Source organism: Python bivittatus, unplaced genomic scaffold (genome assembly GCF_059951505.1).
Source record: "Python bivittatus isolate LINGU-HERP-01145 unplaced genomic scaffold, Pbiv_v1 ctg000650_np1212, whole genome shotgun sequence".
NCBI lineage: Eukaryota > Metazoa > Chordata > Lepidosauria > Squamata > Pythonidae > Python > Python bivittatus.
In genome coordinates, this window is record NW_028277093.1 from 2,465,747 (window position 1) to 2,488,199 (window position 22,453).

General features: G+C 43.4%; 2 protein-coding genes across 6 annotated transcripts; one reads left to right on the forward strand and one right to left on the reverse strand.

The window, feature by feature from the left end:
• Positions 1-40: 40 nt before the first annotated feature.
• On the forward strand, positions 41-9,639 carry LOC103060677 (uncharacterized). Of its 3 annotated transcripts, none has more exons than XM_088151320.1 (6): positions 41-344; positions 930-1,521; positions 1,681-1,813; positions 1,996-2,087; positions 2,550-2,676; positions 3,439-9,639. In XM_088151320.1, the coding sequence occupies exons 2-6, from the start codon at positions 1,360-1,362 to the stop codon at positions 5,061-5,063; spliced, it is 2,139 nt and encodes a 712-aa protein (XP_088007446.1). In that variant the 5' UTR covers positions 41-344; positions 930-1,359; the 3' UTR covers positions 5,064-9,639. The 3 variants fall into 3 exon arrangements, with proteins under 3 accessions (XP_088007446.1, XP_088007447.1, XP_088007448.1); XM_088151321.1 differs by having other exon boundaries at positions 3,442-9,639; XM_088151322.1 differs by having other exon boundaries at positions 2,002-2,087.
• A 4,121-nt stretch (positions 9,640-13,760) lies between these two features.
• Positions 13,761-21,588, reverse strand: LOC107326704 (uncharacterized). 3 transcript variants are annotated; one of them, XM_088151355.1, is made up of 6 exons: positions 21,257-21,588; positions 20,079-20,670; positions 19,787-19,919; positions 19,514-19,599; positions 18,925-19,051; positions 13,761-18,162 (listed from the first exon to the last, which is right to left on the reverse strand). In XM_088151355.1, the coding sequence occupies exons 2-6, from the start codon at positions 20,490-20,492 to the stop codon at positions 16,715-16,717; spliced, it is 2,208 nt and encodes a 735-aa protein (XP_088007481.1). In that variant the 5' UTR covers positions 20,493-20,670; positions 21,257-21,588; the 3' UTR covers positions 13,761-16,714. The 3 variants fall into 3 exon arrangements, with proteins under 3 accessions (XP_088007481.1, XP_088007479.1, XP_088007480.1); XM_088151353.1 differs by having other exon boundaries at positions 13,763-18,162; positions 19,514-19,605; positions 21,257-21,587; XM_088151354.1 differs by having other exon boundaries at positions 13,763-18,159; positions 19,514-19,605; positions 21,257-21,586.
• Positions 21,589-22,453: the final 865 nt, after the last annotated feature.

The window sequence follows — 22,453 nt, forward strand, 5'->3', positions numbered from 1 at the left end:
GCCCCCGCTTTCGTTCCAGAACGGGACCGGGGGAGGGGGAGCGGGCTCCCTGGGAATTCTGGGAGGAAGAAACTTCGGCCTTCAGCGGGCCGGCGACCCAATCTGCTCAGCAACCGCAGAGGCCTCTACCGCGCTGCACTCCCATTGGCCAAGCGTCCTCCCCTCGGCCAATCCCGACGCTGCCGCGGCAGGCGGGACCCACCGCGAGAAAGCGACCCACCTGCCGGGCGGCTGGTCGGCTCGGCTGCCTGTCCTGCGGGAGGCTGGGCGTGGGCGTGGCGTGGGTGTGGCCGTGGCCGGAAGCGGGAGCGCCTCTCCCGGAGCCTTCGCGACGGCGGGCGCAGGTGGGTCGGGGATCCGGGGCGCGGCGGGGCGCGGCGGGTCTCGGAGGGGGACCTCGTGCTCTGGCCCGACCGGAGCTGAGCGGGCGGGCCGGTGGGCCAGCCGGACGCCTGCCTCTCCCTCTGCTCTGTCTCGCAGGCGTGAATCCGGAGAGGCTCCGGCTGCTCCGGGGGGGCGGGAACGGGGCGCCCTCTGGGTCACGCGAGCCCTGGCGCCCCTTCCCTGCCCGAGTCCCTCCGGGACCCCCGCTGCAGATCCAGGGAGGGGGCCCGAGGCTGCAGACCCTCGACTCCCAGCGGACTCGGGCGGGCGACTGGGGCCGCCACTTTGGGGCCCCTGGCCGGCGTGGCTGGCCCGCCGGGGCACCTGCCCGCAGCCTCGAGGCCCCTCCAAGCGGGAGGATGCTGAGCTGGGAGAGTTGCTCTGCTGGGCCTGCCCAAAGAAGCCCCTCCGGTCGGAGTGAAAAAGACCTCCGTTGACGAAGCGGCTCTGCGGGGAGGCTTGAATGGCAGGAGATTCCTAACAAGGCAAGGCTTGGAAGGGAGTCTCTAACGCACCGATGGTCCTTTGTTTTATTTACACTGTAGGTTGGGAACTAGAAGCAACTCGTGCCTCTGAAGGTCTTCCTTGCACAGAGACAAAAAGAATCGGGCAGCCAAGATGGCCCAGTGGCCCTGTTAAATTTCTCGTCAAATTCCGGTCCTGGGAAGGAAAGCAGCTTTGAAGACTTTCGCTCTTTGGGAGTTGCGCTCCAGCCCGGAGGAAAATGAACGGAGGAAGACCAGTGTGGGAAGGAGCGGCGGTTTGCCCTCCTCCTCTTTGTAGGGAGAGCAGCGCGATAGTCCCAGAAGGGGCCAGACAGAAGGTCCAGAATGAAGGAACAATCGGTTTCGGGGCAAAAGACAATCCTTCAGGGAGTTCCGCTACCAGGATGCTGAGGGTCCCCGGGGACTCTGCAGCCGCCTCCACCACTTTTGCAATCAATGGTTGAACCCAGAAAAGCACACAAAAGCCCAGATGTTGGACCTGGTGGTCCTGGAGCAGTTCCTGGCCATCCTGCCTCCGGAGATGGGGAACTGGGTGCAAGAGTGTGGAGCCGAGACCAGTTCCCAGGCGGTGGCCCTGGCCGAAGGCTTTCTCCTGAGCCAGGCGGAGGAGAAGGAACGGGGAGAGATGCAGGTCTGGTTGGTTCCGAGCGGGGGAATAATGCCAGTCTTGAATATTTGAGGCATTTTTACATGGTACCGTTTCCACGCTGTGTTATATGCTTCTGAAGCTGGGTTGTTCTGTGTTCCCACCTGTGGTTCTTCTAATGCCCTTCTTTGCTGCTCTCCCCAGTTGCAGGTGGAGGCATCATTTCTGGGGTTGATTGCTGAGCCCCCCGAACCAAGAAGGAATCCAGTAAATCTTGGTCACAACTATTTTCTTGGGGATATCTCTCCAAAGGATCTAAGTCAGGACGTGACGCCAGGTAAGGGAGGATTCCTTCTGATTGCAGCAAAGTTCTTAATAGTTCTCAGAGGGTTTTCATTCCTGGTCTTTTAAAATCAACTCATGGCCTTGCCTGTTTGAATGGCATTTGTTTCTAGTTTTCCCTTGACTTTATAAAGCTTGTTTTTTAAAAAACGTCTGTTTCCTCCATCTTTGTCTCAGTCCCAGAGAACAGAGTCATATACCAGCTGGTAGTAGGAGAAACGTCTCCTCTTTCTGGTGAAGCAGAAACAGACGTTGGGCTTCCAGTGCAGGTAGGAGGAAAATTTCCTGTACCCCGAAAAGTGCACACGTGATTAAGATAAGAAGCCTCCAGTCCATCCCCAATAATTCAAACTCTGTTCCAGTGTGAGTCCCTTTTGTTCCCAGAAGGTCCACCTGGTTGGTCCTTCCCTTGAACCGCTGCCTCCTAAAAAAAGCTTATATGTGGAGCATCCCTGGAGGATGGAAGGCAGAGCTGGAGCTGCTGGGTCCAGAAGAAGTTTGTGATTTGGGCATATAGAGGCACTGAATCCTGTGGAGATGCAGTGAGGTTTATCAGCCTTTGGGACCAGGGTGGTGTCAAGGGAGAGTGGAGAAGGAAATCTGCCCTTTTTCGCTCTCAAATTCTGAAACCAGCCAGGAAAACGTTTATGAGTTTCATTGCTTTGGAGGTTTATGAGAGAACTTGTTATTTCCCAGCTTTTCTGTTAAGAAACTTTTCTTTTCTCTTTCAGGATCCCATATCCTTCAAGGAGTTGTCTGTCTGCTTCACCAAGGAGGAGTGGGAGCTGCTAGATCCCGATCAGAAAGCTCTGCATGGGGAAGTCATGCTGGAGATGTCTAGGAATGTGGCTTCTCTGGGTAAAAATCCCTCTTTGTACTCTGTCCAAATAGTTGGGTGTGGCATTTATTAGTTAGAAGGAATATATTTAACTGTATCTTCCAAGATGTTCCCCAAGCAGGACACCAGCTTGGCTGTTAGATTCTGTAAGTGGAAGTGTAGGTAATGAGTATCAAATTGGCAACTGTATGAATCAGTGAAAGTCAAAAGCCAAATATCACATCTACTTAATACGATCTGTACTGGCAGTTCGGAAAGGGATCTTGGGAGTTTCCTCCGAGAAAATGCCAATCCATTGTGAGGGTGCTGGACAAAAATGCAAAAACCATGTTTGGGATTATATGGAACTTAAAGAAAAAAATCAGTAGGAAAAGGCTCTTATAGAAATGTGTGATCTGACTGTAGGTAAAAATCATGTAAATGTATTTCTTTTCAAGACCTCAGCAATGTTGTAAAGCACGATAGGATCCAGAAAGAAGAAACCAAGCTGATTGGAGATTAGAGAATTTGCTCTACTGGAAAGATGATAGTTATTTGGATTATTTAATTTGGAGCAAAGATGGGTCAGTGGAGACATGACGCGGGATATAAAACCATGCACCGCATTGAAAATGTGAATAAAGGATAAAGAATAAAGAAAAGTTTCCTTGCCCGCTAACGGTATTAGAACTCAGTATCTCTCCATTAAAATGAAATGAGAGATACTTAGAAGAAAAAGGGAATTCCTTCTACAATGGATAGCTTTAATTGGAATTTTCAGCCACTGTTTTTTCTCTCTCAAGCAGGCAATGAGCAGAAGAATGGGATTTACCAGGAACCGGGGGTAACACCATTACAGGTTTTTAAGGTCGAAGTGAGAGAAGAGACCTTTTCAAATCAAGAGCAACCAAAAGGTGAAGTCAGAATCCAATTAAACGATCAACAGAAAATACATCCTCCTCCTCTATGTCTGGAAATCTATGATTTGCTGACCCAAGAAGATCTTAACGGAAAGAGGACGGGAGAGTGTTTAGGCTGTGATGAAATACTTGAAGAACAATCAAAGCTCAGTAACTTGTGTGAATGGAGACAGGAAAGAAACTGGTACAATGAGAGCTTCCCTCCTCATTGGAGAGATGCGATGGGGGAAAGAGCATTTGAACGTAAGGACTATGAAAACAGCTTCAACTATGCCAGTAAGCTTATTTCCCATAAAAGGAACCACAGTGGAGAGAATCCATATAAATGTATAGTGTGTGGAAAGAGTTTCACGAGAAACGATAAACTTATTGCCCATATAAGAATCCACACAGGGGAGAAACCGTATAAATGCATGGAGTGTGGAAAGAGCTTCACGAGGAATGATATACTTATTTCCCATAAAAGGATCCACACAAAAGAGAAACCATATAAATGCATGGAGTGTGGAAAGAGTTACAGTCACTCCAAAAGCCTTATATCTCATGAAAGTATCCACAAAGGGGAGAAACCATATCAATGCATGGAATGTGGAAAGAGTTTTGGCCAATGCAGTAGCCTTATCTACCATAAAAGGATCCACACAGGGGAGAAACCGTATAAATGTATGGAATGTGGAAAAAGTTTCACAAGGAATGATACACTTATTTCCCATAAAAGAATTCACACGGGGGAGAAACCATTTAAATGCTTAGAATGTGGAAAGAGCTACAGTCATTCCAGAAGCCTTATTTCGCATGAAACTATTCACAAAAGGGAGAAACCCTATCAATGCATGGAATGTGGAAAGAGCTTCAGCCGATGCAATAGCCTTACCTCTCATAAAAGGATCCACACAGGAGAGAAACCATATAAATGCATGGAGTGTGGAAAAAGTTTCAATCACTCCAGTAACCTTAGAACCCATAAAAGTATTCACAAAGGAGAGAAACCACATAAATGCATGGAGTGTGGAAAGAGCTTCACAAGGAGCACAGATCTAACTTCCCATAAAAGAATCCACACAGGAGAGAAACCCTATAAATGTATGGAATGTGGAAAGAGCTTCACTCACTCCAATACCCTTACTTCCCATAAAACCATTCACACAGGGGAGAAGTCATATAAATGCATGGAGTGTGGAAAGAGCTTCAGTACAAACAGCTCTCTAACTTCCCACAAGAGAATCCACACAGGGGAGAAGCCGTATAAATGCATGGACTGTGGAAAGAGTTTCAGGACAAGCAGTTATCTTACTTACCATAAAAGAATTCACACAGGGGAAAAACCTTACCAATGCATGGAGTGTGGAAAAAGGTTTAATCATCCCAGCACTCTTGCTTCCCATAAAACTATCCACACAAGGGAGAGACAATATAAATGCCTAGAATGTGGAATGTGTTTTACTCAGAGTTGTCACCTTACTTCCCATAAGAGATCCACAATGGGCTTTAACTATATAAACGCATAAAATGCGGTAAGACCTTTCAGTCTTGTGACCTGAATTTGGAGTGCTTTAGTGAGAACACTCATTTTACCAAACCTCAAAAAGAGATGACCACATAGGTTAGTAAGTTGATAATATTTCTTGCCAGAGGTTATGCATAGCCCTTGGTGGTGAGCAGTGTTCAACATTTCAAACTGGGTGGGTGCAGGAAAAAATCTAAATTTTATTTTCTTTCTCTTACCATTTAAATTTATTAATATGAAGATCAACACGTTACATATACATCATATATTTACTCCCTTGTATTTTTATTGATTTCCCTTGTCATATTAAGTGTTACAGGCTGATGACATACCTTATATGGGGCTTTGGAAGCCATAACCAAATTTTTGAAGGGGCCATGTGATCCTTTGGCCTGTGGATGTACAAAATTTACTCTTGAACTCTCAGATGATAGGGTTGACCCTGCTTTGACTTGTGTTTTCCCCCCAAGCAAAGTGTAAAGTGCTAGAGAAAATAGAGAAAGTGAAAGTATTTTTCTTCAGTGTGTATCATAAAATTAGTTTTAGGAATAATGAAATTGCTTGTACTTGAAGCCAAGTGTTGTGTTCCTTAAACAAAAGTGATTGACCCAGAAGCTTATCTCAAAATTATAGAAAAATTTAAAGTTTCCAAAGAGTCAACTTAGATTGTTTATGCTGATTAAAGAGGAGAAAGATGAGAATGCTTGTAAAATACTCATAATGTTACTTTTTTAAACATGGTGATGATTAATTCATATCTTTAGGAGTATTCATAGAAATGAATGGGATATGGAAAAACTTTCCAATGCTGCAGTGACTTTATTCCATACAAAGCAAACTATTTAGAAATAAGGCATGGAAAAAGGCAGACTTCAAATCTGTTATTATGAGGTCAAGACCCAAAAATGCATGGAATGAAGGAAAAGATACAGCGATTGCAGAATTCCTTAATATGCATGAAATCTCAAGGCCTTTGTAACTTCAGAGCCAGATTTCTGCAGTACAATCCATATGCGATTGAAGATGGTCTGCAAACTGCTATTGGCACAGAAGATGGCTGCCTGATTATTAAATTGACTGATTATGTATCAAGTCAGTGTTGACTCTTAGCGACCACATAGATTTTTTTCGATGATGGTCTGTCCCTAACCTGGTCTTTCAGATCTTCCCTGATTTTCAAATGGGACCACCTAATAATGATCCTGAGGCCAAATATATAAAATGGGGATATTTGGTTTAATAATACGTTTGTTTTTTTATATACAAAAAGTCTCATATCTCCAGACAGAGGTTTATTTTCTTTGAAAAAGGGGTTCATTATTCACTCTCTTTAAACACTTTGATATTCTGTTTATAATATCTGTTATTACTTTGGCATATTTGATGAATGTATAACTTTCATAAAACTCAATTTTTTCATGGAAGTCTGATCTGATTTTATGTTTCATCCTGTTCTGTTTTATTTTTATTTGATTGATTTATAGAGCCGCCTACTCCACTTACAATTCAGCATGGTGGATTGATCACTTTCTAGAAATGCTTTGAGTAAATTTAGATGGGAGCAAAAAGTACAACTTAAAAACAACTTAAAAAGAATGCTAAAATCAAAACACCAGGAAGGTCATTTTGATTCCTCTTCACTTATTCAATTTGTTCTGTGCCTTTCTCATTTTTTGAAACAATCTCCAGATTATCTTTTTTTTTTCTTAGAGATGTAATTACTTGCCAATGATGGAAATCTTCAGGAAAACATTGAATAAATTTGAGACCATTATGACAGAACAGCTCTGGGGTTGTTAATGCAACTTAAACTAGCTCTACCCTGACTGTCTGATATAAGAAGGAGGGAAGGGAAAACAACGAAACTTTGAAGGTTCTGTTACTGCAGCCTAGATTGTACAAGTATTATTGTAGTCCACTTTGGAGTCTGTTTCCTGATTTGGCCAACTCAAAGGCTGACAGAGGCAAAGGAGCTATTCCAGCTCCCAATATGAGGAAGAATATTAGGGAAGAAAATCCATCATTGAAAGCTACTCTCTGTCCCCATTTTGCTCCCCCAATGATAACCAGTCCAGGTTTTGCATGCAATGGAAGCGGGGTGGCCTTCGCTTTTCATCAAGGCAGAACCAGGTTTATTCTGGCTTTGCACCTGAAGGAAGAAAAAGAAGAGGAAGAAAAGTGAGTAACCTATTCTGTCCCACCTGGAATTTGGAAAAAGGAATCAACCCCTTTTGGAAGACTTGTGCTTTGATTCCTTGCAGTTAATGTCTGTCAGGAAGGTAGATCGAATCCAACGCAGGACTCTGTTACAGGAAGACCCCTCTCAGCAACCCCTTTGCTTCCAACAAAATGAGAGGCAAGATCCACCCCTTTTACATGCCTCTTAGAAAATATGTGTCCCCTCTTACCATGGCGCACCTATACCCTACCCCAAGCATTTCCAAGGAGGATTCTACCTTTGCTGGGCGAGCTGCTAGTCTACCCAACAACCAGAGCACTTTATTTCCATTGGCTGAATGCTTCCCTCTCGGCCAATCCTGGCTCTGCCATAAGGTTCTTAGGTGTGAAACGTGGTGCCATCCTGCCTGAAGGCTGCTTGGCTGTGTTTCTTCAGGGCACACTGGGATTTTGAAAGGGAGAGGAGCACAAGGCAGGAAGCGAGTATTATCTGCTATGGCTCTCCAGGAAGAAGCATTACTCAAGTGAATAGTACAAGCAAGGAGGAACAATCATTAAAGTGGTGCTTTTCGTATATATCTTAGTCTGAGTGTTGCTCCTCAGTATGTAACAATGGCCATTCAAAAATATTATGAGAAAACAGAGTTGATAACCCAGTTATACAGATAGGTTAAATTGTGGTTGTCTTCTGCTCTTAGAGCATGTCCTTGACTAGTCCCAACCTTTGTGTTCCAGAAGCGAAAAGAGGTTTTGTGTGAAAATTGGCACACGGTAGATCAAATTCACTCTCCCAAGCAGTTCGCTCTTTCCCAGTTCTACAAAAAATGACCCTTCACTTTTTAAATCACTATCCCTCTATGCACAAATCAACACACGCACCTCTTTAAGTATTTCCTATTTGCACTATTGGACTATTGTCAGATGCCTTTAAAGATCCAGCTTGATATACTATAAGTACTTTAAGGCACCAAGTTAGAAATTGGGTAACTCTGTGTTCTAGTCCTGCCTTAAACCCAAAGCCAGCTGAGGGACTTTGGGCCAGTCCTAGGAAGAAGGCAAAGACAAAACACATCTGAAAATGTCACCCAGAAGACTGCAGGGACTTCTCCAAGTAGTCACTAGAAGTCAAGACTGACCTGAAGGCACATGCACAAAGCTACTTTAAAGAATATATTGGTTTCGGCTTTCACGACTGGTATATGTTGGGCAGTGTTGAGCTTCAGGGTTTAGTGACCGTGGTCTAGGTAAACCACAGGCAACTGAGCAGGGACTGATTGTCAGCCCTTCGACGTTGTCCAGACAGGAAACCAAAACCATGAGTACTAATACTGTATATTGTGAGCTGCCCAGTCACCCTCTGGGAGAGATGGGTGGCATATAAATTAAATTAAATAAATAAATAAAAACTACCTTTATTCTAAGGTTACAACAACAAAATCTTGCAAGTCTGAATACATTTTCCCCCTCCTTGCCTTTACTTTCCAGAGAATTAGGGAGGTCCCTTATGAGAGCTTTCTCCTCCCCCTGTTGTGGGCTGAGATATCTCTTATCTGAACTTTGCCCTGGCTGTGGCTCTTCCTCCTGCCTCCCAAGGTGATTCTCACACCCCATTACACTGATGGGGCTCCACAGTTATGCAGACAATCTTGCCTCTGAAGATGCCAGCCATAGTTGCCAGCAAAACATCAGAAAAATCTGTCGTCTAGACCATGGTCACTAACCCTGAGGCTCAGTACTGACTTGCCTTGCCTTGAAGAGCTTGCCAGAAAGGTAGGGTCCAAAATGTTTAATAAGTAAACCCAGGAGGCTGGAATCCACTCAGTCTCTCTACCACATGCCCATTGCTGTAGGTAATCTTCACAATTTTCATATTATAAAGTGAAAGGAAACAGAGAGACTCCCTAGATCAAGAGATATTTCCACATGCAATTGTTCCTCTCTCATTTAACTGGGACAACTCTTTCATGCTACATGATCCACTGAGCTAAAGTGAAATGCCTCTGTTACAGACACTGCAATTGTTAAAATCCTTTCAACTGCTGAAGACCGAATATGGAGTCAAAGAGGTAAATTGCTGGATCACGTACAAACACGGGGCAGGGGAAGAAAAGCAAGGTTGGTACCCACAGGTCAACAGGTATAGTAGCAATGGCTGAACTAGATCGTGATATTTTCCTTTTCAATCTGAATCATCTCTCATGGACAAAGGCATTCTCCAACTATGAGCTTTTAAAACATTACAGTGCACGTTAGCAAATCACGGTGCTCCTTTTCCCATTCACATTAGTTTTGGACTTGCCTATTTGTTTTGTTTGTTTGCTGGAGACCCATGTTTGTGTGGAAGAGGTCACACTGTTCCAGGCCAGGCTGCTGGATGTTCCCCAAGGCTCAGCCTCCTTCCTGTGTCCGGCAGGGGGAAAGGCGAGCTTTTGTTGGAATTGTGGTATAGACCAGACCCGGTGTGGGATTAATGACAGCTTAACCGATTCCTCTGTTTGGGAATCAATGACATAGGTCCGGGGGCTAAGGCAGGATCCCTGTAGCCTGAAGAATTCTCCAGATGTAAAGGAGAATCCATGAAATCAACCCATATGCTCTCTGGACAGCTGTTTCTCATGAGGAGACACTGAAGCAGACTTTGTGATCGCACTGAGTGGGAGACGGGGCTTTTCCATTCTGTTCAAGGCTGAGGCATAGCAGAAATTTAGGAAACGAAAACTGACCTCCCCATTTCTAAAACGCATTTTAAATAGTTAATTATTATTTCAGATGAAGAGAGGCTTTTTTCGGCAACAGATAAGTGTATCTTCTTGGAGCTTTTCATATTTTCAACACTTAAAAAAACTGATTTGGACTTTGGGATTTATATATTGAGCAAAGATTCGAAGGGCTGAATTATTGGGTGTTTTTATGAAACAAGTGCATTTTCTTTTTGGACTTTAGTTTTGTTGAATCTGTACTTGTGCGATTGAAGCTTGAGACTACTGGTTAAAGACTTCAGTGGGAAAGCTGCTTTTTTTTTACTTGGCTGCGATGCTGATTGGAGGAGCTTTGTAAACAAAAGTACTCTGAGAGTTTGCTTTTACCCTTTTTTCCTCTGTCTGCAAGGCTTGTTATGGCTGCAGTTCAGCAAAGGGAATTTAAAGAGACACACATTTACTAGAAGATCTCACTATAGAATCTTATAAGTGATAGAAACTAAATTTAAGGCCTTTGAGAAAAAACTACACAGATTTGATAGTGATATTGATTTGCAAACAAAATTGGATATTGAAAATAAGAATATTGATGAAGTTACATGATGTGAAGTAAGGTAGTCTTCAGAACAGGAAAAAGGAATAAGAGATCTGGATTTGGATGGAGGGCTGGATGATTTAGTTTATTTTGACCCCGGAGATAATGAGTTCTTTATAAAGCCCAAATTCACAACAGAAATCTTTTTTGATAATATCCAGACCATAAAGCAGAAGAGTATTTTGGAGATTTTTCTCTTTTTGGATGCATAGGAAGGACTTATTAAACCTTTGAAGACATCTCTGACAGTAAAAAAGGACAAAGCGACAAGAAACTACTACTTGAGATTTCACTTGAGGAAAAGATTAAATGTCAAGTTCCCTGAAAAGAAGAAAAAGGAATTTAAAGCGGACTTATGGGACCAAGGTTAAAATGTACAAGTTATGATTTTGGATTGCTAATACTGGAATTTATTCTTGGATTGGGATCGTATGATAATGTTTATGGATTTTATTGTTATAGAAAATAAATAGATGTAGGTGTTTAATAACAATAGATTAACTGATACTTCAAATGTTGGTAAGGTCCTTGGGATAATATGCCTGTATAAATTTAACTTTGTTTCTATATAGAAATTACTTTTGGGATTTTTGCTTGTAACTAAATGGAATTTTGACTTTGAAATTTGATATTTAGAATTCTTTTTGCTATTGTTTATTGATATTACTAGAGTAAGAAGTTAATGTATTATTTTACTTATAACTGTACCAAAGAAAATCAGGAGTTGTTCTTTTCTTATTTTCTGTTTCTCTCTCCTCCCCTTTTTTCTTTCTTCCTCACATTTCTTTATCTATTTCTTTCTTTTCTACCTTTCTTTTGATGTCTTTGTGTATTTTATTCTTGTTTGAATCTTAATAAAGTTTTTATTTTTTAAAAAAAGGAATTGTGGTATAGACCAGAGGGCCATTGGTTCACCAAGGAAATGGAGCTCTAGCAGCTGGCAACATGAAGCTAAAAAAGAAAGCATCCAGGGCAATTTACTTGATTTTTCAAAAAGAATTAGCATAAAAGTTCCACTGAAGGTTTGGCCAAGGCTTGTTGTTCATCAAATCAATTTTGATTCCTGGCAACTGCCTGGATATGTCCAAGCAGTTTTCTTGGCAACATTTTCAGAAGGGGTTTGCCATTGCCTCCTTCCTAGGGTTGAGAGTGAATGACTGCCCAAAAGTCACCATCTGTAAGGATGCCAAAACTGGGGGGGAGGGGCGCTTTACTGTTTATAGGATGTTCCTACCTAAGGGGCAGCTCTCAGATGATCTCAAAAAACTGAGCAGGATTAGATCTAGTTAGTACTTGGATCACCAGGAAATGTCAGGACTGCAGGCTAGCTTGGGAAATTAAAAAAGAATCTCAAAGAATGCAGTGAAAAATCATTCTGTATTGCTGATAAAAGAGCTTAGTTAACGTCCATTAAGTCATCAAGAGTCAAGAATAGGGTATATGAATAAGGGAGTATTATTTTTGGCAATGTTTAATAGTTGTGGAGTCCTTGGGGTTCTCTGAGCTTGGTTCTTTTCTTGCAAATGTTTCATTACCTGGCTAGGTAACATCTTCAGTGCTAAAATGCAATGGGGTTTGCTCTCTATTTATGTGCTGTGGCCTGCCTTGCCAGTGCTGGTAAGGGTGGGGGTTTTGTTTTGGTCCTCTGGTAGTTCTTTGATTAGCATATGTTTGCTGCTTGATAGTGTGCCCGGTGGTAACCTTTGATTATCTGGGTGATGATTGCTGGTGAGGTGATCTTCTGGTCTTTTGTCTCTTTTGAATAGTTATGTAGATGCTGTTTATCTCTATGTCTGTTAATTGCTGCCTTGTCTGAATACCAAGCTTCCTAGAATTCTCTTGCATATTTGGATTTAGCTTGGTCTAAAATGCTGAGAGTTTCCCAGTTAAAACTATAGTTGAGTCTGTCCATGTGTTGTGAGATTAAGGAATTTTCATCATGTCTTCTGACTGCTAGTTGGTGCTCGTGGATGCGCTCTGCTAGTCTTCTGCCTGTCCTACGTAGTGTTTGTTACAGTCCTTACATGACTCCTGCTTTTTCTTCTTGGGCTACTGGGTCTTTTGGTTTATTTAGGGTATTTTGTTTAATAGTTTTTTGGGTTTAATATTTTTTGTAATGTTAATTGGGTTTAATTTTGGGCTTTTGTACTGTTTGTCAATTGCGATGAGATTTTGATTATTAAGAGAGGGATTAGGGGGATTATGTTTAAATGGAAAAGGGGACTTAATGCTCATGTTGCTAGTTATGCGTGTTAATCTTTATACCTTTTGTTGATTAATAAGGAGAGCTGACGATTTAGAAAGCGGGTTATAAAAAATGGGGTGAAGTATGGTATGAAAATGTACTTCGTAGTATTTTAAGAGACAGTTGTTAATGTTGCATATACTTGCTGGAGATGAAGGGGAAGTTTCCTCTTATTTTCTTTTTTGGTGGGTTTTTTTTTCTTTTTCTTTGCACTGTCATATACATTTTTTTAAATCTATTTTTGTTTTTGATTTTTGTATTAGTTTTATCTGCTTTATATAATCTTCAATAAAAATTAAAAAAAAACTTCTTTAAAAATGCTAATGTTTTATATAAATTATATATTCATTGAATGTGCCAAAGACATAAATATTATAAACAAAATGATTCATTAATTGCTATATTTAAATAGATTGAACAAAAAGTTCAATCTATTTAAATATAGCAATTAATGAATCACTTTGTCAAAGAGAAGAGACTTCTCATTCTGGAGCATGGGACTCAGTAAGCACAAAAGAACAAAAAATGTTCTACCAAATGTGTTAGAAGTAAAAGAATGGACTGTGTTTTCTTCCCTTGCCCACCCATCACTGCCCAGCATCAAACTGCATTTCTGTGATGGAATGGAATTATGTAGGTCGAGCTCAGGGAGACAAGCATTTTCTTAGGTCGCCAGAACCACGTGGGAGGATCAAGAGAATGAGACTGGCACCTCCCTGAGGAATTCACACTGTTGTGGCTGGAGGACTTTGGGAACTGGGGCTTTAGTCTGAGAAGATTGATGTCAGGCCTAGCCCAAGGAACTCCAAGAGACAATGCCAATTCAGTCCAGCTATGTTTATTAGCTACAACCTCTAGCAAGAATCTTCCCAGACTAAAACCCCAGTTCCCAAAGTCCTCCAGCCACAACAGTGTGAATTCCTCAGGGAGGTGCCAGTCTCATCCTCTTGATCCTCCCACGCAGTTCTGGCGACCTAAGAAAATGCTTGTCTCCCTGAGCTCGACCTACATAATTCCATTTCATCACAATTTCCCTTTTTAACTCCATCACACATTCATAATCACTGTTCACTTTGCCTGTGTTTCATACTTTGGTTCAGAATTACTATTGCTAAACCAGATATTCCAATTTTATATCTCTATATTTGGTTTCCTTTTCCTAAGTGAAGAACTTTGCATGGTCTCATTCTGTTATTTTTGGCCTATTTCTCTAACCTACCAAGATCAGTTTGAAACTAATGATTCAAGGATGTCATTCATTTATTGATACTGTTAACCAAAGAAAAAAATAAAAAAGCAGGCCATCTGAAACAGCATTATCACAACAGAACCAATGTTCCTCAAAAAGGCTCAGTATAAAATTTAAGTCAGGACTCTTGCCGAAGAAGAAAAATGAGAGAGGCCAGTCCTGGGGCAGCTTGTTCTTCTACAAATGTCTGAGCAAATAGGCATATCTTTATTATCTAAAAATATGCTGCTCTATTATCTAAAAATAAGCAGCCTTGGCCTTGGCCACTGCAGGAGTCCAACCAACCTGATCTTCCTGCAGATTTGGAATGATATTGAGCAAAACCATCTTTTCTAGCATTTAGGCCAGGTAGGTCTTTTTAGATGAATATCTATAACTTAATTCTGGTGGCCTCAGGATCATTATTAGGTGGTCCCATTTGAAAATCAGGGAAGATCTGAAAGATCAGGTTAGGGACAGACCATCATGGAAAAAAATCTATGTGGTCCTTAAGAGTCAACACTGACTTGATACATAATCAGTCAATCAATTTAATAATCAGGCAACCATCTTCTGTGCCAATAGCACTTTGCAGACCATCTTCAATTGCATATGGATTATACTGCAGAAATCTGGCTCCGAGATTACAAAGGCCTTGAGATTTCATGCATATTAAGGAATTCTACTATTGCTGCAGCTTTTCCTTCATTCCATGCATTTTTGGGCCTTGACCTTATAATAGATTTGAAGTCTGCCTTTTTCCATGCCTTATTTCTAAATAGTTTGCTTTGTATGGAATAAAGTCACTGCAGCATTGGAAAGTTTTTCCATACCCCATTCATTTCTATGAATTCTCCTCCTAAACATATTATCATCAACAGGTCTAGAAAGACAACATTTTGAACATTCAACAAATGTTCTCATCTTTCCTACCTTTAACCTACATAAACAAATTGGCTAAGCAGGGTCTTTGGACATTTTAAATTCTTCTATACTTTTTAGGTAAATTTGTGGGCTGACCACTTTTATTTAAAGAACAGATCATTTGGCTTTAAGTACAAGCAATTTGCAAGACTAATGGAAATCATTCTTCCTAAAACTAATTTTATGAAATACTGAGAAAAATGTACAATTAATAGAAAGATTTAAAGTAGACAAAAGAATTTATGGGTTTGAAGATTCTAAGACTGAGTTTGAAATAGAATTCTGTACAAATGACGAACATGTAATTGCTAAAATGTATAAATTTTTATTGAAATTTGAAATGGAAGAACAAGTTAAAGAATGTATGATAAAGTGGGCTAAATATTTTGATTACAATATACAGATGGAACAATGGGAAAATATGTAGTTAAAAGGACTGAAATTTACATTATAATGTTAAAGAAAAATTTTATGTGATGTACTGTTGGTATATGTCACCACAGAAATTGTCTAGAATGTCTAAAAGCACTTCCAATTTATGTTGGAAATGTGAACAAGGGGGGACATTCTATCATGTTTGCTGGACATGTAAAAATACTAGAAAATTCTGGATCCAAATACATACACTGATACAGAAGATTTTAAAGATTAAAATACAACTGGAACCAGAGGTTTATCTTTTGGGACTGATCGCCAAACAGTTGGAAAAAAGCCATAAATCTTTGTTTTTGTACCTGATAACTGCAGTGAGATTATTCTATGCACAAAGATGGAAAGATGGAGGAATGGTTGGTGAAAGTGAGATGGCCAAATTGACTTCTTTGATCAGAAAATACAGTATCTACATTTATTGTTGACTGGAAACCCCTTAAAGACTTTCTGCGTGGAACAGAAAAAAAATGAACTTATGATTTATGGTTTTGATGATTACATAGAATGGATTATAGAAAGAAGAGAGGTATGTTGTAACCATAGAGTAAGAGGCAAACTTATAATCGTACTTGTAGCTGCTGTAAATAAAATTGGAAGCTACGTCTTTGTATCTTTCTTCTTTTCTACTTTCATACATTTTTAGCTTTCTCTTTTCTTTCTCTTCCTTTTTTTTCTAACTTTATATAAGTTTGTATTAGTTTTTTCTTTTTAAAAATCTTTAATAAAATCACATATAAAAAAAGGAAAAAAAACTTTTTCTTTCTCTAGCACTTTACACTTTGCTTGGGGGGAAGCTGCAAATAAAAGCAGGGTCAACCCTATCATCTGAGAGCCCAGAGTAAATTCTGCACAACCACAGACCAAAGGGTCACAAGGGCCCTTGGAAAATTCGGGTATGGCTCCCAAAGCCCCTTGTAAGGTTGATCATCAGCCAATAACATTTAACATGACAAGAATAATCACTAAATTACAAAGGAGCATATGTATAATGTATACTTAACATGTTGATCTTCATATTGCTTGAAAATCAAATTTAGATTTCCTCCTGAACACAACCAGTGTTTGAAAGGTAGGATACTGCTCACCCTCAAAGGCCTGGTGTGATCTCAGACAAGAAAAATTAGTAGCAAATTTGGGATATACACAGATACCTCCTTTTGAAGTCAATTAAGGTGAACGTTCTCAGTGAAGCAATCGGGTTAATTTTCCATGTGTCATCCTTCATGGGTGATCAGATCCCAAAAATGAAAGCTCTTACCACATTTTATGCATTTATACACTTAATCCTCACTGTGGATTTTTTTTATGGGAAGTAAGTTGAGAAGTAAAACCCTTTCCACATGCTAGGGATTTATATTTTCATTCCCGTGTGGATCCTTTTATGGGAAGCAAGGTTGCTGGAGTGACTGAAGCTCTTTCCACACTCTATGCATTGATAGGGTTTCTCTCCTGTGTGGATCCTTTTGTGGGAAGTAAGGGTGCTGAGATGACTGAAGCTCTTTCCACAGTCCATGCATTGATAGGGTTTCTCTCCTGTGTGAACCCTTTTGTGGGAAGTAAGGGTACCGGGGTGACTGAAGCTCTTTCCACAGTCCATGCATTGATAGGGTTTCTCCCCTGTATGGATCCTTTTATGGAAAGCAAAGGTGCTGGAGAGATTGAAGCTTTTTCCACAATCCATGCACTGATAGGGTTTTTCCCCTGTGTGAATTCTTTTATGGGAAGTAAGGTAACTACTTGTCCGGAAGCTTCTTCTACACTCTATGCATTTATATGGCTTCTCCCCTGTGTGGATCCTTTTGTGGGAAGTTAGAGAACTGTTTGTCCTGAAGCTCTTTCCACAATCCATGCATGTATATGATTTTTCCCCTGTATGGATGGTTTTATGGGAGATAAGGGTATTGTAGCGACTAAAGCTCCTTTTGCACTCCATACATTGATGTGGTTTCTCTCCTGTATGGATCCTTTTATGAGAAGTAAGATCTGTGCTCCTTATGAAGCTCTTTCCGCACTCCATGCATTTATGTGGTTTCTCCCCTGTGTGGATAGTTTTATGGGCACTCAGACTACTAGAGTGACTGTAGCTCTTTCCACACTCTGTGCATTTATATGGTTTCTCTCCTGTGTGGATCCTTTTATGGGAAGTAAGTTCTGTGCTCCTTAGGAAGCTCTTTCCACACTCCATACATTTATGTGGTTTCTCCCCTGTGTGAATTCTAACATGGGCAATTAGTTTATCATTCCTCGTGAAGCTCTTTCCACACTCCATGCATTTATACGGTTTCTCCCCTGTGTGGATTCTTATATGGGCAATAAGTTTATCGTTTCTCGTGAAACTCTTTCCACACACTATACATTTATATGGATTCTCTCCACTGTGGTTCCTTTTATGGGAAATAAGCTTACTGGCATAGTTGAAGCTGTTTTCATAGTCCTTACGTTCAAATGCTCTTTCCCCCATCGCATCTCTCCAATGAGGAGGGAAGCTCTCATTGTACCAGTTTCTTTCCTGTCTCCATTCACACAAGTTACTGAGCTTTGATTGTTCTTCAGGTATTTCATCACAGCCTAAACACTCTCCCGTCCTCTTTCCGTTAAGATCTTCTTGGGTCAGCAAATCATAGATTTCCAGACATAGAGGAGGAGGATGTATTTTCTGTTGATCGTTTAATTGGATTCTGACTTCACCTTTTGGTTGCTCTTGATTTGAAAAGGTCTCTTCTCTCACTTCGACCTTAAAAACCTGTAATGGTGTTACCCCCGGTTCCTGGTAAATCTCATTCTTCTGCTCATTGCCTGCTTGAGAGAGAAAAAACAGTGGCTGAAAATTCCAATTAAAGCTATCCATTGTAGAAGGAATTCCCTTTTTCTTCTAAGTATCTCTCATTTCATTTTAATGGAGAGATACTGAGTTCTAATACCGTTAGCGGGCAAGGAAACTTTTCTTTATTCTTTATCCTTTATTCACATTTTCAATGCGGTGCATGGTTTTATATCCCGCGTCATGTCTCCACTGACCCATCTTTGCTCCAAATTAAATAATCCAAATAACTATCATCTTTCCAGTAGAGCAAATTCTCTAATCTCCAATCAGCTTGGTTTCTTCTTTCTGGATCCTATCGTGCTTTACAACATTGCTGAGGTCTTGAAAAGAAATACATTTACATGATTTTTACCTACAGTCAGATCACACATTTCTATAAGAGCCTTTTCCTACTGATTTTTTTCTTTAAGTTCCATATAATCCCAAACATGGTTTTTGCATTTTTGTCCAGCACCCTCACAATGGATTGGCATTTTCTCGGAGGAAACTCCCAAGATCCCTTTCCGAACTGCCAGTACAGATCGTATTAAGTAGATGTGATATTTGGCTTTTGACTTTCACTGATTCATACAGTTGCCAATTTGATACTCATTACCTACACTTCCACTTACAGAATCTAACAGCCAAGCTGGTGTCCTGCTTGGGGAACATCTTGGAAGATACAGTTAAATATATTCCTTCTAACTAATAAATGCCACACCCAACTATTTGGACAGAGTACAAAGAGGGATTTTTACCCAGAGAAGCCACATTCCTAGACATCTCCAGCATGACTTCCCCATGCAGAGCTTTCTGATCGGGATCTAGCAGCTCCCACTCCTCCTTGGTGAAGCAGACAGACAACTCCTTGAAGGATATGGGATCCTGAAAGAGAAAAGAAAAGTTTCTTAACAGAAAAGCTGGGAAATAACAAGTTCTCTCATAAACCTCCAAAGCAATGAAACTCATAAACGTTTTCCTGGCTGGTTTCAGAATTTGAGAGCGAAAAAGGGCAGATTTCCTTCTCCACTCTCCCTTGACACCACCCTGGTCCCAAAGGCTGATAAACCTCACTGCATCTCCACAGGATTCAGTGCCTCTATATGCCCAAATCACAAACTTCTTCTGGACCCAGCAGCTCCAGCTCTGCCTTCCATCCTCCAGGGATGCTCCACATATAAGCTTTTTTTAGGAGGCAGCGGTTCAAGGGAAGGACCAACCAGGTGGACCTTCTGGGAACAAAAGGGACTCACACTGGAACAGAGTTTGAATTATTGGGGATGGACTGGAGGCTTCTTATCTTAATCACGTGTGCACTTTTCGGGGTACAGGAAATTTTCCTCCTACCTGCACTGGAAGCCCAACGTCTGTTTCTGCTTCACCAGAAAGAGGAGACGTTTCTCCTACTACCAGCTGGTATATGACTCTGTTCTCTGGGACTGAGACAAAGATGGAGGAAACAGACGTTTTTAAAAAACAAGCTTTATAAAGTCAAGGGAAAACTAGAAACAAATGCCATTCAAACAGGCAAGGCCATGAGTTGATTTTAAAAGACCAGGAATGAAAACCCTCTGAGAACTATTAAGAACTTTGCTGCAATCAGAAGGAATCCTCCCTTACCTGGCGTCACGTCCTGACTTAGATCCTTTGGAGAGATATCCCCAAGAAAATAGTTGTGACCAAGATTTACTGGATTCCTTCTTGGTTCGGGGGGCTCAGCAATCAACCCCAGAAATGATGCCTCCACCTGCAACTGGGGAGAGCAGCAAAGAAGGGCATTAGAAGAACCACAGGTGGGAACACAGAACAACCCAGCTTCAGAAGCATATAACACAGCGTGGAAACGGTACCATGTAAAAATGCCTCAAATATTCAAGACTGGCATTATTCCCCCGCTCGGAACCAACCAGACCTGCATCTCTCCCCGTTCCTTCTCCTCCGCCTGGCTCAGGAGAAAGCCTTCGGCCAGGGCCACCGCCTGGGAACTGGTCTCGGCTCCACACTCTTGCACCCAGTTCCCCATCTCCGGAGGCAGGATGGCCAGGAACTGCTCCAGGACCACCAGGTCCAACATCTGGGCTTTTGTGTGCTTTTCTGGGTTCAACCATTGATTGCAAAAGTGGTGGAGGCGGCTGCAGAGTCCCCGGGGACCCTCAGCATCCTGGTAGCGGAACTCCCTGAAGGATTGTCTTTTTGCCCCGAAACCGATTGTTCCTTCATTCTGGACCTTCTGTCTGGCCCCTTCTGGGACTATCGCGCTGCTCTCCCTACAAAGAGGAGGAGGGCAAACCGCCGCTCCTTCCCACACTGGTCTTCCTCCGTTCATTTTCCTCCGGGCTGGAGCGCAACTCCCAAAGAGCGAAAGTCTTCAAAGCTGCTTTCCTTCCCAGGACCGGAATTTGACGAGAAATTTAACAGGGCCACTGGGCCATCTTGGCTGCCCGATTCTTTTGTCTCTGTGCAAGGAAGACCTTCAGAGGCACGAGTTGCTTCTAGTTCCCAACCTACAGTGTAAATAAAACAAAGGACCATCGGTGCGTTAGAGACTCCCTTCCAAGCCTTGCCTTGTTAGGAATCTCCTGCCATTCAAGCCTCCCCGCAGAGCCGCTTCGTCAACGGAGGTCTTTTTCACTCCGACCGGAGGGGCTTCTTTGGGCAGGCCCAGCAGAGCAACTCTCCCAGCTCAGCATCCTCCCGCTTGGAGGGGCCTCGAGGCTGCGGGCAGGTGCCCCGGCGGGCCAGCCACGCCGGCCAGGGGCCCCAAAAGTGGCGGCCCCAGTCGCCCGCCCGAGTCCGCTGGGAGTCGAGGGTCTGCAGCCTCGGGCCCCCTCCCTGGATCTGCAGCGGGGGTCCCGGAGGGACTCGGGCAGGGAAGGGGCGCCAGGGCTCGCGTGACCCAGAGGGCGCCCCGTTCCCGCCCCCCCGGAGCAGCCGGAGCCTCTCCGGATTCACGCCTGCGAGACAGAGCAGAGGGAGAGGCAGGCGTCCGGCTGGCCCACCGGCCCGCCCGCTCAGCTCCGGTCGGGCCAGAGCACGAGGTCCCCCTCCGAGACCCGCCGCGCCCCGCCGCGCCCCGGATCCCCGACCCACCTGCGCCCGCCGTCGCGAAGGCTCCGGGAGAGGCGCTCCCGCTTCCGGCCACGGCCACACCCACGCCACGCCCACGCCCAGCCTCCCGCAGGACAGGCAGCCGAGCCGACCAGCCGCCCGGCAGGTGGGTCGCTTTCTCGCGGTGGGTCCCGCCTGCCGCGGCAGCGTCGGGATTGGCCGAGGGGAGGACGCTTGGCCAATGGGAGTGCAGCGCGGTAGAGGCCTCTGCGGTTGCTGAGCAGATTGGGTCGCCGGCCCGCTGAAGGCCGAAGTTTCTTCCTCCCAGAATTCCCAGGGAGCCCGCTCCCCCTCCCCCGGTCCCGTTCTGGAACGAAAGCGGGGGCCGCCCCGGGGCGGGGCCAGGAGACGTGACTGCGCGGGCGGCCACGGCCGCCTTTGATGCGTCGTGTGAAGGCATCTTGGCAGGGTGGAGGGAGCCCTTGAAAGGCCGTTTTCGGTTTCTGCATCGCGGCCCGTTTCTTCCCTTGCTCCCAGGGCCTGCGCTCCCCGCATCTCCCTCAGACTGACCGGCTTTCTAAACCCGGAGTCGGGTTTGGGCGTGGCGGAACCCCAGGCCTGACCTAAGGGTGACGTCGAGGTTGGGGAGCAGGAGGAGGGACTCCTGGGGGAGAGGCAGCGGAGCCGCAGGGAGCCTGGGAGGCAACGGCGGTCCGAAGACGCGTCGCTGGCGCCGCTGAGGGGGAAAGAGCGTGGCCGAGGGCGGCGTGCTGGCCTCGAAACGAACCGAGAGGCCAGTGCGGCCGCCCGATGTTGGTCGACGGGCGAGGCAGCGGTAGAAAAGGAGTGGGAGCAATGAAGTCTCCTCATGAACGTGCTGAGGGAAGGAGGGAGGAGGATTGAGAAGTACTCAAAGTGGAAAAGAGAAGTATGGAGAGCAGATTCTTGACCTAAAAGTGAACCAATAGGCCATTATGGCTGTGTTAGGAACACTTTACTTTTCTGTATCTTTTCTCTGTTAATTTTGTTCCTTTCATAGTAGAGTATTGCAGCTTTGATAAGAAAAGCTTCTCTCATCTCCCTTTCTTTTCCTCGTGGCGCTCTTGGGTTTTAGAAAAGGACAAGTCTTCCGCCCTGTTTTCTTCCTTCTCTACTGAGATTGGCCTTCTCCTAAACCCAAGTTGATACTGCTTAAAATTATCCCTGTCCCTGATTGCAGTTGATTACTCAAGATCCTAA

Bases quoted from the DNA above. Each gene is read 5' to 3' on its own strand.
- LOC107326704 (XM_088151353.1), bottom strand. From the start codon at position 20,492: ATGAACGGAGGAAGACCAGTGTGGGAAGGAGCGGCGGTTTGCCCTCCT. The intron at 19,920-20,078 runs GTCTGGTTGGTT...TGCTCTCCCCAG, and splicing joins AGGAACGGGGAGAGATGCAG to TTGCAGGTGGAGGCATCATT. The intron at 19,052-19,513 runs GTAGGAGGAAAA...TTTCTCTTTCAG, and splicing joins ACGTTGGGCTTCCAGTGCAG to GATCCCATATCCTTCAAGGA.
- LOC103060677 (XM_088151320.1), top strand. From the start codon at position 1,360: ATGTTGGACCTGGTGGTCCTGGAGCAGTTCCTGGCCATCCTGCCTCCG. The intron at 2,088-2,549 runs GTAGGAGGAAAA...TTTCTCTTTCAG, and splicing joins ACGTTGGGCTTCCAGTGCAG to GATCCCATATCCTTCAAGGA. The intron at 2,677-3,438 runs GTAAAAATCCCT...TTCTCTCTCAAG, and splicing joins TAGGAATGTGGCTTCTCTGG to CAGGCAATGAGCAGAAGAAT.